The sequence below is a fragment of the Denticeps clupeoides genome, chromosome 10 (genome assembly GCF_900700375.1).
Source record: "Denticeps clupeoides chromosome 10, fDenClu1.1, whole genome shotgun sequence".
Classification (NCBI taxonomy): Eukaryota; Metazoa; Chordata; class Actinopteri; order Clupeiformes; family Denticipitidae; genus Denticeps; species Denticeps clupeoides.
In genome coordinates, this window is record NC_041716.1 from 1,022,309 (window position 1) to 1,038,306 (window position 15,998).

Consider the following 15,998-nt stretch of genomic DNA (forward strand, 5'->3'; position numbering starts at 1 on the left):
CTTATTTTCTGTCTTCTGTTGTTCCTTGAGATGTGACAATGACAATAAAGATTTCTCTCATCTGATCTTCTCTAAATGCAAAGGAGTTAACATCTCATCGAGTTTAACATTTTATTTTTGGTTTGTTTAGAGACATAAACTCACCCCTCACGTGGGTCAAGCGCGATGGCCCGTGGATGCTCCACCTCCCCCGCCAGCAGGGTGGTCCTCATGGTGCCATCCAGCTTGGCCACCTCGATCTGGTCCAGGTTGCTCTCCACCCAGTAGATGTTCCCGGCAATCCAGTCCACCGCCAGACCTTCCGGGGTGGCCAATCCATACTGGATCACCACCTCAAAACTGGTGAGAGCTGCGTGGGACATTCAGCATCAGTCCCCCGTCCCTCCATGTATATAGTCAGTCTATAATAACACTTCTGGAAGCTGCTGCATTAGGGGTTTTAGGCTTGACAGATACTCCATCATACTGCTGATTTGCTGCATATACATTAATGATGATTTTTTATTTTTTTTATGTAGTGCAAACAGACATAATATTATGAAAGCTGATAATATTGATTGTCTGGTTACAGCAGCACTGGGCTGCGAGTGGGATTCATTAGGCTTCATGTGAACATTTTGTCCTTCAAGGTCATATGCCAGAAGCAGAAATAAACGGGCGACTTTTGTCTGCAATCCCAATGATTTATGAAGGTCCGTTTCTCCTCTTTTCACAACGTCTCGCTGTTTTCGGGAAAAAGCCACCTCCTGCTGTGCTATCTAGCATTCCCAGGGGTGTCAGGAGAGTCCAGTCCATTCAAATGGTCATTAGAGTGGTCATTTGTCTTGGCGGTGGGCATCCATGTGGAGAGGGACTCTCTCCAGCGCAGCTTTTGGCGTCTCTTTATTCTTTTAAACTCGGACAGGAACTGACCCACGAGCTGATCGAGGCAGATCTGGGGAGACTTTTTCTGTCTATTAAGTGCCCGCTGAAGACCTTCAGTCTGAACACAACCCTGACAAAAGGCAAAAGGGCAGGACAAGATAATTATCCCTGAAGAAACAGGACCAAGCCGTTAATGGGAAGCGACGGAGGGCTAAGGAACTGTGCCGAGATCCTTCAAAGCCCTTTCTTTACGAAGCGACGGAGCAAATTCCCAACAAATCTGCATAGCACCTTCAAAAAAAATAAATCCTAAGAGAACTGGAACCAATAAGAAGCTCCTGCTTTCAATCTCAAGATTAATTGAGTGTTCCTGTAGCCGGAGAAGCTGTAACCTCCTCATCTCCTCTTTAGGGTCCCCTCGGTGTTGCACTCTGCAGAATTTGTATTTCTAATTCCAGCCATTTGGTTGAGCTATAAATATCAGTATAAAGTATAAAACTCAATTGAATAAATTTTTTTTTTTTTTTTTAACTTTTCTTAGTGTTTCATGTCTAACAATCACCTACAACCCTGCGGGTGAGTTGTACCTGAGATACCAGGTTCTGAATCACAGATTATTGTATGTCTGATAAAAATCAATGTGCAATAAGGCCCCTAAATGAACAGCCAGCGAGTGGTGTGCGTCTCACCGCCGTTGTCAGACAGCTTCCCCCGGTAAATCTTGTCCTCCACCACGTCGGTCCAGTAGAGCATGCTCTCGTTGAGGTGGAAGTCCAGGGCGATGGTGTTCCGCAGGCCCGGCACCAAAACGCTGAACTCCCCTCTGTGGAGGTCGATGCGGCGGATCTCGTGGCGGTTGGAGAAGATGATGAAGGGCTTGAAAGGGTCTATAGGACGAAGGGGAGGTGATTTTTTTTTTTTCCTCTCAACACTCGTAACAGCCCACACACTGTGTCAGAAGAAGTTCTGAGGACCACGCCCGCTATCAGCACAAAAGAAACTTGCCTACTATCATAGCACACCTGTTCAAGGGAAGCTTAATCTTTCCACAACTTGTACAATAACACTTGCACATTGTTGTTGTTGTTTCTATTCTGTACTTGAGAGACACCGTCTACCGGAATCAAATTCCTTGTATGTGCTTGCACATACTTGGCCAATAAATACGATTCTGATAATATTGAGACATTTTTGAGCTTTGGATGTTCATTTTGATTAACTTAATATTGGTCAAATTTAGGGGATATATATATATTTTTTTTTTAAATTTTGCGCAAACTGGTAATTTAGAGATTGTATGTATGGGGCAGTGGTGGCCTAATCAGAAGGTTGCTGGTTCAAATCCCAAGCGTCAAGGTGCCACTGGGCAAAGTACCGTCCCCACACACTTCTCCCCGGGCGCCTGTCATGGTGCCCACTGCTCACCAAGGGTGAAGTATAAATACAGAGGACACATTTCGTTGTGTCACCGTGTGCTGTGCTTCACAATGACAATCGGTTCACTGAAATTGGTAGGAATGTGAACTCAGTCCATGTTGCGAGAGATAGAAACGTCAGATGTCACCTAATGCTGAAGCAGCAGTGTTTGTCTTGGTGTTTTGGGCGCTGTGCTTGGACTCGTTGCCAGATTCTGATGATGCACCGATGGAAGATAAACAAGTTTGCATGTCGATGTGAGTTTGTGTGAAATGACGAGACATTCGGCTGCAGAACGGCTGGCCTGTACTTCACACACACAAACACAGAGTACGGAAACGGCGTCTTTCTGGCTTCTCACCATCGTCACACACCGTTCCAACTGAGAGGGCCACGCTGCCAAGGAAAAAGCTGGTGTTTATTATCCGCTGGGAAACCCTTCCACCCCCTGGCACCAGTGACGGAGGACGTCAGCCCTGTTTTCTGACCCTTTTCCCAGCGGTTGCTGGTTTGTGAAGGAACTCACCGGTGCTATAGCAGCTCTCCTTGTCGGCCTCCAGCGCCCAGCCGTACGTAGCAGGCGCACTTGACCGCGAAACCTTTGTCCTGGACGCAGCGCTGGCTGCATTTGAGGTGCCTGGCGCAGAAGCTCTGGATCTGGCAGGTCTTGTTGTCGGCACCCACCTCCATGCCTGGAGGGCAGGAGCACGCGATGCCCTCGCCGGGGGTGATGCTGCAGTTATGGCTGCACCCGCCCAGCAAACACAGGTCTGGGGGGAGAGAAAACGGCGTTTTGCCTCTCGCTCTGTGTTACAGGTGTGTGTGTGTGTGTGTGTTTTGTTTAGAGTTGTGAGCCTTCATGCATCCCATAATTTATTTATATTACTCATTATATATTCTCATGTTCGTGGCGTCAGCAAAACAAGCGTCCATGTGACCAGCCTCCGGTCAACTGCGCGCCTGGTGGTGTCAAATAAGCAGTGCATGCAACAAAATCCTGGCGTCAATTCTGTTCTGCCGAAAATCCCGGCAAACGTTAAACTGCCATCGACGCGGCTACAAAGCACAGCAAAACGCACGTACGCTGTCCAGGAGGGCGTTCACTTTGAATGCCTGTGTGGACAAGGCCGAACTCGTAGAACGGAGCGCTGCTGATCGGTGGCCTAACCGGTGGTCTAGCGGGAGAGGGAGTGGCCCTGTGATCAGAGGGGTCGCCAGTTCGAATCCCGATCCGCCAAGGTGCCACTGAGCAAAGCACCGTCCCCCACACCACTGCTCCCCGGGTGCCTGTCATGGTGCCCACTGCTCACTCAGGGTGATGGGTTAAATGCAGAGGACAAATTTCACTGTGTGCACCGTGTGCTGTGTTGCTGTGTATCACATGTGACAATCACTACACTTTTTTTTTTTTTTTTTTTTTTTGATCAGGTCACCACGGTCAGTAGCGGCACTACTTTTTAACTAGAATTTCACCAAGCAACAATTATAATATAATCGTTTATCTTCTGCACCGCTTCGATGCAGATTCGTCCACGTCTGTATCGCGATGCATCTATTATGAGATTCATTTCAACACCCCTAATGTGTGCAGGTGTGTGTGTGTGTGTGTGTGTGTGTGTGTGTGTGGAAATAATGCATGTGGGGTGTGTGTGTTACCACAAAGTTCCTCGTCTGAGCCATCCGGACAGTCGTTGTTGCCGTCGCACATTTTTTCTGGCGGGAGGCAGACGGAGTCGTTTTTGGCGCAGGCGACGTAGTGCGACGCCGCGCAGCCCACCGGCTCACAGTTGTCTTCGTCCGAGTTGTCCTCGCAGTCGCTGTCACCGTCACACACCCAGGCTTTACTGATGCAGCGCGCTGCGGTCGCATGTGTTCGGGGAGGGAGAAAGAGGCAGGACACGGGTCACATGGAATCTTCCAAGAACACAAATGTAGCTCAATTGCTTTAGTTTTCAGCTGATTAAACTGTGTGATATGATCTGATATTGTTTTTATTAATCCACATAAGAATTAGCATATGCAGAATAGTGGCAAGCTCACCGGAGTCCTTGGCAGGCGAACCTGATGGCGGGGTTCACACGTTTGTGTGTAGCCGTCACAGTTCTTCTCATCGCTGAGGTCCATGCAGTCCGTGTCGCCGTCGCAGCGCCAGCGCGAGGGGATGCACAGGCCGTCCATCCAGCACTGGAACTCGTCGGCGTGGCACCCTCCGGGCGGACGGGTGGCTGTTCGGGGACGAGGGGGGGTTGGCATGAGGTCGTTTTTCTCCCGGCTGACATTCCCCCACACACTCTCATTCCAAAACGGGGTAGGGAACAACAGCCGGCCTTCTCGGCACTCGGAGCCAAGCCATGTTAAATCGACCAAACGGCGCCCCCTTTACCCACTGGGCAGCCAGTTCTGGTTCAGCAGCGGGAGTCTGGGGAGCTCAGGGTGTTCGGAGGGCACAAATACCCACCATCTGCAATCCATCAGGAGCAAAACCTCCGACAGGCCTTCCAAACAAAGCCACTCCTTCATTTCACCGACATTTCGCGTCATTTTTATCCCTCGCTCTGACATGCATGTCAGAATCAGAAACGTATTGATTCCGTGTAGTTGTGGAATTTGTTTATAAATAATATATCTACTGAGTATAAATCTATGTAAGAACGTACATAGGTCTATAAGTGTATAGAGGTCTGTAAGTACAAATGTACATAGGTCTAAGTGTATAGCGATGAACAATACAATTTAAATCACGGCATGAATTGAGAAAGTGGCTTCGCAAACCAGTTATTATAACCAGCCTCACAGAAACACTTCAATCCGAAGAGTTTTTGTAATACAAAGTCGCTGGTGGTACGTCTAAGCCTCAAAATGAGATCAAAACACAAGAGGCGCTGACTGGACGAGAACTCCCGACTGCAGGCTGCATACCTCAAACTGTCAAAACACGAAGCGGCGAGAATCCACCCTTCACAGCGCGGGGCAGGCAGCAGCACGCCATGATTAAATCGGGCATCAACCGCGCTGGAAAACTACGCCAATAGCTCGTATCAGAGCAACTGCTGGTGTGCGGGATCGGGCTCAAGTCATGAACTTATTTGCAGTAGAGGATTTTGCAGTAGATGCAGTAGATTTTTGCAGTAGAGGATTTTTGCAGTAGAGGATTTTTGCAGTAGATGCCGTAGAGGATTTTGCAGTAGATGCAGTAGATTTTTGCAGCAGAGGATTTTGCAGTAAATATCTTAGGCAACGAACCTTCACGACGTGAATAAATTGAGACACAGCATAAATGCTGGTCATGTGATTATAACTACTATGAAATACATCATGTAATATTGTTTGATAAATACACGACTAAATGAGGTTTACAAAATAAAAACTAGACTAAAATGTCTCATGACGCGATGTCCCCTCTTGACATGAAGGGAAAGTTATTCTCGCCTCACCCTGATTGGTGCAGTTGGCATGCGTCTCGTCGCTGTGGTCGCCGCAGTCGTTGTCGCCGTCACAGGTCCAGTACTCCGGGATGCAGCGGCCGCTGTTGCATTTGAACTGCACCCCGGAGCAGGAGTGGGTGCAGCCGGCCTCGTCGCTGTTGTCGCCGCAGTCGTTGTCTGCGCACCGTAGAGAAGAAAAAGAGGGAAAATGAGGAGGACTTTCTCTCTCTCTCTCTCTCTCTCTCTCTCTCCCCGGTGTTGTGGACAGGAAGTCTGGGACTGACCGTTTTGTCGCAGCGCCAGTTGATGTTGATGCAGCGGCCGCTGGGGCAGGTGAACTGGGTCAGGGGGAAGCAGGTGGGATAGGCTGGATGGGGAAGCAGCAGCAAGAAGTCACTTTAACCTCTCAAGACTTAACTCACTGGCGATAATATAAGAGTTTGGAGACGAGGACGGGGTCTGACAGCAGGAGGTGGACTCATCGGAACGATCGCCGCAGTCGTCGTCCAGGTCGCAGGTCCAGGAGAGCGGAATGCAGCGGCCGCTGGCGCAGGCGAACTGGTTGGGGGGGCAGGTACGGGCTGCGGGGACCAGACGAGGTACGTGACAGACATTTAATTGAATATCTTAGTCAACGAACCTTTACGACGTGACTAAATGGAGACACAACATAAATGCTGGTCTTCACTTCACTTCACTTCGCAGACGCTTTTATCCAAAGCGATTCTCGCTTGGTTTCTATAGATTTGGAGTTTACAAAACTAAGATCCCTGATAAGACCGAACTGGTCAGAGAAAGAACACGCAGGGGAATTGTTAAGTGCTCATTTTTTTATTTTGAGCAGTGTGTGTGTACATGTGTGTGTGTTAGTGTTTGACTCGTCGGAAATACTTTTTTAACAAGTGGGTTTTCAACTGCTCCTTAAAGGTGATGGTAGTCTCGGCTAGTCGAATGGAGCCGGACAAGTTGTCCCACCAGCCAGGGACAATGAAGGAGAACAGAGTTGATTGGAATCGGAGACCCCGTGAAGAGGGAATTTTCAGTCTCATTTCATTTGCAGATCTGAGAGGGCGTGCAGGAGTGTAGCTGGCTAGTAGTGTATTGTCATGTGGTCATGTGATTATAACTACTATGAAATAAATCACGTAATATTGTTCATGAATAAAAACAAGACGTTATTTCCTCTTGTTTCGATATCAGAGTATATGGGTTTACAGATGGCTGGTAGATGACTTTGGATACTTTCTTTACAGTGAAGTGGAAAATCTCGTTTTTGTCTGTTCTACTCTGTACTTGTACTATATTGACTGGGTTAAATAGAATTGAATTTCATAAAAAAAAAGAAAAGAATAAAATATACATCAGACTAAAATATTGAATGTCCGTAATATAAATTCAGACTAAAATATTCATGGGCAATTATGACTAAAATAAAATGACAGCTGGACACAAAAACTTGACTACAACTAAAAGTGAGACGGGCGGGGAGAAACCTGAGCAGGTGGTGTTGGACTCGTCCTCGCCGTTCATGCAGTCGTTATCGCCGTCGCACAGCCAGCGCAGGGGGATGCAGCGGTTGCTCTGACACTTGAAGCGGTCGGAGGGGCAGGTGTGCTGGTCTGAAAGAGTGGCATATTTTACAATACGACATTTTGTTGTGCTTGCGAGAGTTGGATATTAGCTCTCATATTAATATTACTTTTATAATCATTAAGCTTTGAGTTTTCACATTAACCTATATATATTATTCTCTCTATTAATTATTAATTAAACAATACATTTATGAAAATTCCACCTTTTGGAACTAAACAAAAAAGCTTATTATTAAAGATGAATCATTGCTCTTATTTGAAGACACAGGATCAAGGTTTGCAGTAAAATTCTCAATATTTCAAGCCAAACCCTAATTAAAGTAAGAACTCGTTTCCTGTATTTCTTGTCCCCTGAAGACCCTCTCCCTTCACTCACAGCAGAGCTCCGGCAACTCGTCACTGTTGTCGAGGCAGTCGTTGTCACCGTCACACTTCCAGCGCTCCTGGATGCAGCGGTTGTTCTTGCAGGCGAACTCTCCAGGCTGGCACTGCGGCGGCGGCTGATACGACAGGTTGGCTGGTGAAGAGCAGGGGAACAGAACATGAAATACCGAAAACTACCGCAATAAAAACAAAAGCGTCCGTGCATCTCGTACCTTTACAGGTGACGTTATCAGTGTCAAGAACCTGGTCATCTGCACAGCCACAAGATCGACCAAAAGGCGTGGCCAGACACAGACTGCTGCAGCCCCCATTGGCAGTTCGGCACCCATTGGAGCCTGATAGAAACCCAATGTTTGTTCAATAAAGAGTGGCCTGTAGGGTGGTAGTAGCCTAGCGGGTAACACACTCGTCTATGAACCAGAAGACCCGGGTTCAAATCCCATTTACTACCATCGTGTCCCTGAGCAAGACACTTAACCCTGAGTGTCTCCAGGGGGGGACTGTCCCTGTAACTACTGACTGTAAGTTGCTCTGGATAAGGACATCTGGTAAATGCTGTAAATGTAAATAAATGTTCTAAATGTAAAATGATACCTGCAACTACCCTACAATATAACAGGTACCCGATCATGAAAATGTGACTGTTAGATTATTTGACATTAATACAAGTTCCCCCAGCCTGTCCACGGTGCCGCAGTGGCTAGAAATGGCGATAGGTGTAAGGAGTGTTTTGGTCATTCTGCTTCGCCATTGAGAGAGCGGCAGCTCAGACGGTCGGATCTGGAATTTGTCCCCTCATGACTGTTCAAAAACAGTTACATTTAAGTTTACGTATTAAATTATATACCGCAATATATACCGTATATATTGTCTATGGTTCAATTTATTTTGCAATATGAATTTTATGCCATATCAAATAAAACCTTCTTTTTCTCAGTTAATCTCAAATCTATTTTCTATTTTTATAAATATATTCTGCCTCACAGTAAAATGCACTTGGCTTTTACAAAACAGAAATATTGTCTGGATTCTGGACCAAAAGGGTCCTTCAACACTACAGAAATGTAGTCAGCTGTACAAAAGCCTCCCACCTTGCTGCTGCTGGGCATCAAAAGTGCGGATCTCATAGATGGGAGGTCGCTCTGTGCGCAGGAGGGTGACCTTTTTGGTCGTCTGATCCAGCTTGTAGATGTTTCCGCCGCGATACTCATTCCAGAACAGGAAGTTCTTGTAGTGGCTGAGCCCAAAGGGGTGGTTGAGTTCCTGGCCTTCGTACACAGACTGGAAGAGCACAGAAGATGAGAGAAACCTGTGAGTTTGCCAGGTTTTAAAGTGACCTTTGACCAATAAAATGTAGGTCAAGTGAATGTGGGCTGGAGAAATGTATTACAAGCCAAATATAGGATCCCTATAATTACCCGGCGCTCTGTGGTGTTGAGGAACACCATCTCGATGCGGTCGTAGTAGGCGTCCACCCAGTAGAGGATTCCCTGGGGGATGTCCAAACTCAAGCCGTTGGGCCACAGCACAGTCTTGGAGGTCAAGAAGACACCCAAGTTGGTGCCGTCCATCCATGCCCGCTTGATGCTGCCACGGTTGCTGTCTTTGGGTTCCTCCTCCCAGTCAGTCCAGTACATCAACCTAGAAGGCAACTACGATCAAAATGGGGTGCAACAGGCACTTGGACATTCCCATAAGAGCACCCACCCACCAGCCACTCACCCATTCTGAGGGTCCACCACGATCGCCCGGGGGTGGGTCATCTTGCCTTCGATCAAGGTCTTCCGCGTCTGAGAGGCCTTCTCCAGCCGAGCCACACTGATTGTCTTTTTGGGTCCATCGTCAGTCCAATAGAGATTCTTACCCATCCAGTCTACTGCTATACCCTCCACTGTGTGGATGCCTGAGGAGGAAATCCCAGTAGAATTGGAATTAATCCCATTCTCAACACAATTCCCACCAAATCTGGCAATGCAGAGGTCGGACCATACAGCAGCTCTGCTCTCCAGATCTCACCTTCCTTCACTATAACGTCCCTCTCCGTGCCGTCAATCTTCTGCCGACCGATCAAGTAACTGGAGGCGTCAGCGAAGTAGATGAACTCCGTCTCGGCGTGGAAGTCCAGAGCGCGTGGGTTTATCAGGTTCTCTATGGGGATCATGTACTCTTCGGGCACCTTTGAGTTCATATCCATGCCACGGATGACGCCCGGCCGGCCCTTACCATACACCAGGAACAGTTCATGCTCGGGCTCTAGAAAAACAGGCCACGGGTCAGACACAGAAGAGCGGACATTCTAGTTGTATGTGGGGTTCATCTGACACCAGGAAATCCAGTACAATCCACGTGCATGCCGCAGCAGCATGGAATTCTCCGTAATCGCCGGAGAGCACGGGACTCACTCTTGCAGGATCTGCCGTCGCTTCCCAGGCTGAAGCCAGAACGGCAGCGGCAGGTGCGAGTCTTGTGGCTGTTGGCCAGCAGGCAGATGTCTGAACAGCCGCCAGGCTTCCCGTTCTGATCCACGGCACAAGCGTGACTCCGCACTGAACGTTGAGAGAGAAAATTCACCAACAACAGAATCGACTAACACATGAACACCAGCATCCAAAATTACGTAGCGACAGGAGTCAATTAAAATAAATAAATAAATAAATAGCAGTTAGTTTCAATGTTCAGAAGATAAAAGTTGTCACACATACTCGTCTCATGGCATGTCTTTAGTAATTATTCATTTAGCCTGGCAAACTTAACAATAAAAGATTTACCAGACGCCCTTATCCAGAGCGTTTTACAATCAGTAGTTACAGGGACAGTCCCCCCCCGGAGACACTCTGGGTTGCTCTGGGACACGGTGGTAGTAGGTGGGATTTGAACCTGGGTCTTCTGGTTCATAGGCTACTACCTCCTTTTAAAAACATTCATAACACTAACGCTGCGCAATGCTGCAGCTCTGATACCACCCAGAACTGATCACTTCATCGATGGTAACATGGAAGCGCGTTGTAAGTCGCTCTGGACAAGGCCGTCTGCCAAACGCCTTAAATGTAAATGTAAATGCTGGCTGTTGACACCAGGCACTGATTTTTTTTAACTGCAATGACAATGATATCACGACCTCCTGCACAGTCTTCTGCTGTATTTACTCTTCTATTATTTAGCTCACTGCACAGCGTCTCCCTGATGTGCCCCCATTGTTAAGCCTTTATTTTTAGAAACACGGCATCACTGCTTATTATTCCCCCCGTTTGTGTCCATTGTTGAATGCGTTTTTTTCTGTTCGGTCCCGAGGGATATTAATAACAGGCTAGAGCTGCAGGCAAGCGGGTGTGGACACTGATGGAGGTGTGAACATGTCTGATTAAGTAAGAATATCAGCAGCAGGTAAACCAGAGTAGACCAAATGTCTCCACAGCACTGGATGATATATAAAATCAATTCTAAATACTTGTAGCTGGACGGACCTGGGGCTTCGGTGAAAGAAGGCCACAACCCGCTCCGGCTCACAAAGGCTCTAATTGAACAAGTCAGTGCATGGGGAGAGAATGAAGAAAGCGACTGGACAGGGCCCTTATCCAGAGCGACTTACAGTCAGTAGTTACAGGGACAGTCCCCCCCTGGAGACACTCAGGGTTAAGTGTCCTGCTCAGGGACACGATGGTAGTATAGGGGTGGTAGTAGCCTAGTGGGTAACACACTCGCCTATGAACCAGAAGACCCAGGTTCAAATCCCACTTACTACAATCGTGTCCCTGAGCAAGACACTTAACCCTAAGTTGCTCCAGGGGGAATATCCCCTATAACTACTGATTGTAAGTCACTCTGGATAAGGGCGTCTGATAAATGCCATAAATGTAAATGTAGTAAGTGGGGTTTGAACCTGGGTCTACTGGTTCATAGGCGAGTGTGTTACCCGCTAGACTGGCTTCCCATTGCGCCATCACACACACGTTGCACTCTGGTTGGCTGGGAAAGTAGATTTCTAAATTCTAATAGCATTTAGGGCTGGGTGATATATGTTTAAGGTCATGTTATTAAGCTCTTAATATATAGTATGCCATCGGGGGCAGCGGTGGCCTAGTGCCTGTTCGAATCCCAAACTGCCAAGGTGCAAACTGACCATCTCCCTGTTTCCCAGACCGGAGTTTCGTGTTCGGTCTTGTACCCCTGATTACCTGATTGTGGTCACCTGTGATTGTTGGTATAAATGTGTCCTTGCCGTGTCCAGTCTTTGTTCTGTAATTCATTACCTGTGTTTCATGTCTGTGTGAAGGCTCTGTTTAATGTATTAAAACTCTGCGTTTGTGTTCTTCTGTCCTTCCCACCACAGAGTTTAACGTTTTTGTTCAGAAGCAAGTTCTCCACCTCTCTGCTGTTATTCCAGTAGAAAAAAAAATCCACCTGTGCCAGGAGAGTTATCTAACAATAACACACATGCTGCGATACGTTGAGAAAATTCGATATTTATCCCACCCCTAATCGCAATCGTCATTTCAATATAAATAGATCCCTAATGAACACAGTGTTGCGGCGAGAGAAGCAGCGACAGTAGGAGTCGGTGACGTGGGATGAATACCTGGCGGCTGGCTCCTCTGATGGTACACGTGCACCCGCCCCGCCCTTGTCCAGGCGCGTTACCACCTGGAAGTCGGAGCTGTTGAAGCGGTTGACGCGAATCACGCTGGTCTTGGGCTGCAGGTTGGCGTTGTCCGAGTTGGTGGCGTACAGGTAGTTCTCGAACACGGTCAGGCTGTAGAGGTGCTCGATCTGCAGACGGGCGAAACAAGAGGCGAAATAAATGACATTTTTCACAACGCCGTTCTGTCAGCCTCTTGGTGAAAGAGGCCTGTAGCCTCATTCCGCAAAGTTCTTATTAGTGTGACAGGAGGGTGAAATGCAGAGAAGAGGGGAAAAAAGAAAAGCACGACTGGCAGGTAAGCTTTCTTGCGACTCCTGTCCTGGGTCTGGCGCTTTCATTAAGATCATTGCTCTGAGATAAGAAGGCGGCAGAGCCTGCACGACATGAGGCTAATGGGTTCAGCGGAGTACAGGGCCAGGCTGCCTCGTCCCATCAATAGAATGCTTTCAATCATATTAATCAGGGATCTAATGAAAAGCATGGCCCCGGTCCCACCATCGCCGCTCCGGCTCACAGAGGCTCTAAATGAAAGTCAGAGCAGGGCGAGAGAACGAAGAAAGCGACCGGTTAGGGCCGAGATCAAGTATATTCACAGCGCAGGCGCCACTCTGAGGAGCCAAACTGACGGAACGGAACTGAAGACACCATGACGGAGGAGAGGAACTTTTTTTTTTATTAAAATTTTCCAACATTTTTCAAGTCCTGCTGGAGAGGAACACCGTGCTCTTTGAGTCTGGTCACCATCTCCATGGAAACAGATAATCACTGATGTATTGGGTCCATACACTATAACTGTAAGTCATGAATGTTCGGACAAGCTTCATATTCAGTTGTGTGTGATTGAGTCATGGTTAATATGGAAGATCCTCAAGGTGTGGTTAAGATCCAGACTTAACCAAACCTTGAAAACTCTAGAAACGAATTCCATACACTTCCTCACACTCTGAGCACTCTTTCCAACACAATCGCTGCTGAAACCCAGCAGGGCCAAGTGGACCTGCAGAAACTCACCAGCAGACCCTTAATGATGGTGTGCCTGTTCTTGCCTTCATAATCCACCACCTCGATGTAGTCCAGGTAGGCGTCAGCCCAGTAGACCAGCCGGGTGACCAGGTCCAGCGCAATGCCATAGGGGAACACGATCTTACTGTCCACCAGCTTGGTGCGATTCTGGCCGTCCATGTCACAGCGCTCCACTTTGGGAATTTGACCATAGTCTGTGAAGAACACCTTCCTGTTGGGGAAATGGGGACCACTGGTTGGAAAGGCCTTTACAGCAATGCATGGGTTAATTAACTGATCTGGGAAAACACTAACCAATGGAAGACGCACCATAGTTGGATGAATTAATGTCAACATTGAGAGTCTGTTACTTGTAACCACTCAAACAGTGAATTGAACCATTCATTTTAAAATGAATTAATTTACACTTAATTCTCACAATAAATCAAAATGAACAATGAATGTGAATTTCCATCTGTAGGAATTAAACTTCAAAACAGACATTGCTCTAATAGGCTATTACTGATTATGGTGTGATATGATGCCCACCCGCTGTTTGGGTCCAGGGCAATGCTTTTGGGGTCGTAGAGCTCCTGGTCCAGTAGGGTGACGCAGGTGGAGCCGTCCTGACTGCAGACAAAGATGCGGTCGTCCATGTCATCAACAAAGTAGAAGTTTCCTGTGAGCCAATCAATGGCCATCTGCTCCACATCTGAGAGAAAGGAAGAGGGACAGAGGTTATGAAAATGAGGCTCTTTCTGATGTTTCTGATTCGTGTATCATGTAGAGATTGATTAAATGTAAGTGCCAGCCATATAAATGCATTTATGTAATTTTCACAAATGCATCGGGCAATTGGTCAGGTTTATTACAGGTTAAGCTGGTATGTGCTCACGAGTGAGAAACAAAGAATGTACAGCAGACACGGCCATATTTAATAAATTATAGGGGCAGTGGTGGGTCGGTGCCGTGGGGGCGCCGTCCCCACACACTGCTCCCTGGGCGCCTGTCATGGCTGCCCACTGTCACCAACAGAATTTTGTTGCAAGAATGCATTATAAAAATGCTCTTCAATCCTTGACTATGGCATTTTTTCCAAACGCGCTGTTCTGAACACACCTTCAACGCCCTAAAAAGCGGCATTCTGGGGGTGCCAACTAAAATCTTGCCTAGGGCTCCAAAGGTATTAAGGCAGACCCTGGACACAACGGCAGTCACTTCACTTTCACGTAATTGCAGCAGTCAATGTGATAATTTAGTTTTTCAACTAGAATACATTTCTAGTGGCCTGAATCCAATCACTGCACAAACCAGGACAAAAGGTCAAGTTTCAAAATCTTAAACAGCTAAAAAAAAAAAAAAAAAAAACACCAGAGAAGTCGAGGAGAACCATTAAGTCACAGTTACTGGCAGGGGGACAGCAGGAGTCTGAAAGGATGAATTCCAGTTGCAGAGATTTGCAGCTGGAGCTGCTTGTGGCCAAAGACTGACTCAACGTCACAGGGCTTCGCATTCCTCATACTGCGTGTGGAAATGCACTAAATGCATCCACACATGCACCCTGGAAGAGATATGAATGTACCAGACTTCCCAGAGCTTCTCGTGGTCATGTCTTTCTAAACATTTCTCTCTGTCCCAGTTCCTGATTGATTGCAATGTTGCATCACAAAACTATTCTCCAGCTAATAAACTTTTACAGGACTCATTTCAGTGCTGAAGGTCACAGGACAAAGAAAGCGAGAGGTTTTTCAGCTTATGGTTGGAAAGGATGAGGTGTGGTTACGAGTGACTGATGTGCATATCCACGGTATCTGCAGGTGTAAGGAAGCCAAATTTAAGACTTGAGACCTTTAGTAAGGCCACTGTTATCAAATTTCATACTACATTTGTCCAAGGGCCAGAGTTTTTTGTCGACAAGACACTGTGAGGGACAAAAATACAAAATGTACCTTAAGTAATATATTATTATTTGATCTATTAATTTCTGTTATTTTTATTTAGCCTTTGTTAATATTAAAAGACTCATATTACCTCTACTGCTGCAAACCACTAGGGGGCGACTGCAATATTTTTTGTTTCATATTTGTGAGTCATTTCCAGGTTGCAGAGTGACCATGTCGAGACTAGTTAACAGCAACACTAGACGTTCTGAAACCTTTGAATCTAACAATCACAATCTGACCCATGTCAAAGTCCCTCAGATCCTTCCAAGAACGTCCAGAAATGACTCATCACACGATGTAGTAAATTAATACATTTTGACCACTGAGTATAAATTTGAACTTTAAACAGACAGGAGGTACTTGGCTTTCGATTTCCACCTCTCGCTTCACCAGCCCATGTTTTTAATGTTCTGGCTGACTGGTTTGTATAAGCCTCTTTCTCAGAATGGTGGGGGAATGTTGGCGTAGAGACCCGCACGGGACCAAATCCTCAGCTCCTCGCATCACCACAGCTGCCACCATCACTGCCCGCACTGCCACTCACAGGTCGACACTTCTCATCCATCTTTAATGTGTCCTACTTCAATCACCCCACTGCATGCTCCATTCTGAGCTCTGCCGCGACATTTTATTCTCCCGGTAAAGGAGCACGTACCCCGAGGACGACCTGGAGCACTTCAGAAGCACCGTCAGAACCCACATAACCAGAACCCTTCAGACGGCGGAAAGAGGC

At 47.1% G+C, this 15,998-nt stretch overlaps 1 protein-coding gene across 1 annotated transcript in view; it reads right to left on the reverse strand.

Moving 5' to 3' along the window:
• Nucleotides 1-9,775: 9,775 nt before the first annotated feature.
• LOC114798392 (low-density lipoprotein receptor-related protein 1-like) overlaps nt 9,776-15,998 on the reverse strand; it is a 38,313-nt gene continuing 32,090 nt past the window's right edge. Inside the window, exons 7-11 of the mRNA XM_028994064.1 lie at nt 13,872-14,034; nt 13,332-13,554; nt 12,258-12,448; nt 10,084-10,227; nt 9,776-9,934 (exon numbers count right to left, since the gene is read on the reverse strand). Of these exons, the coding sequence (XP_028849897.1) occupies nt 9,922-9,934; nt 10,084-10,227; nt 12,258-12,448; nt 13,332-13,554; nt 13,872-14,034 (734 nt within the window). The 3' untranslated portion in view covers nt 9,776-9,921. The remainder of the gene's footprint in view (nt 9,935-10,083; nt 10,228-12,257; nt 12,449-13,331; nt 13,555-13,871; nt 14,035-15,998) is intronic.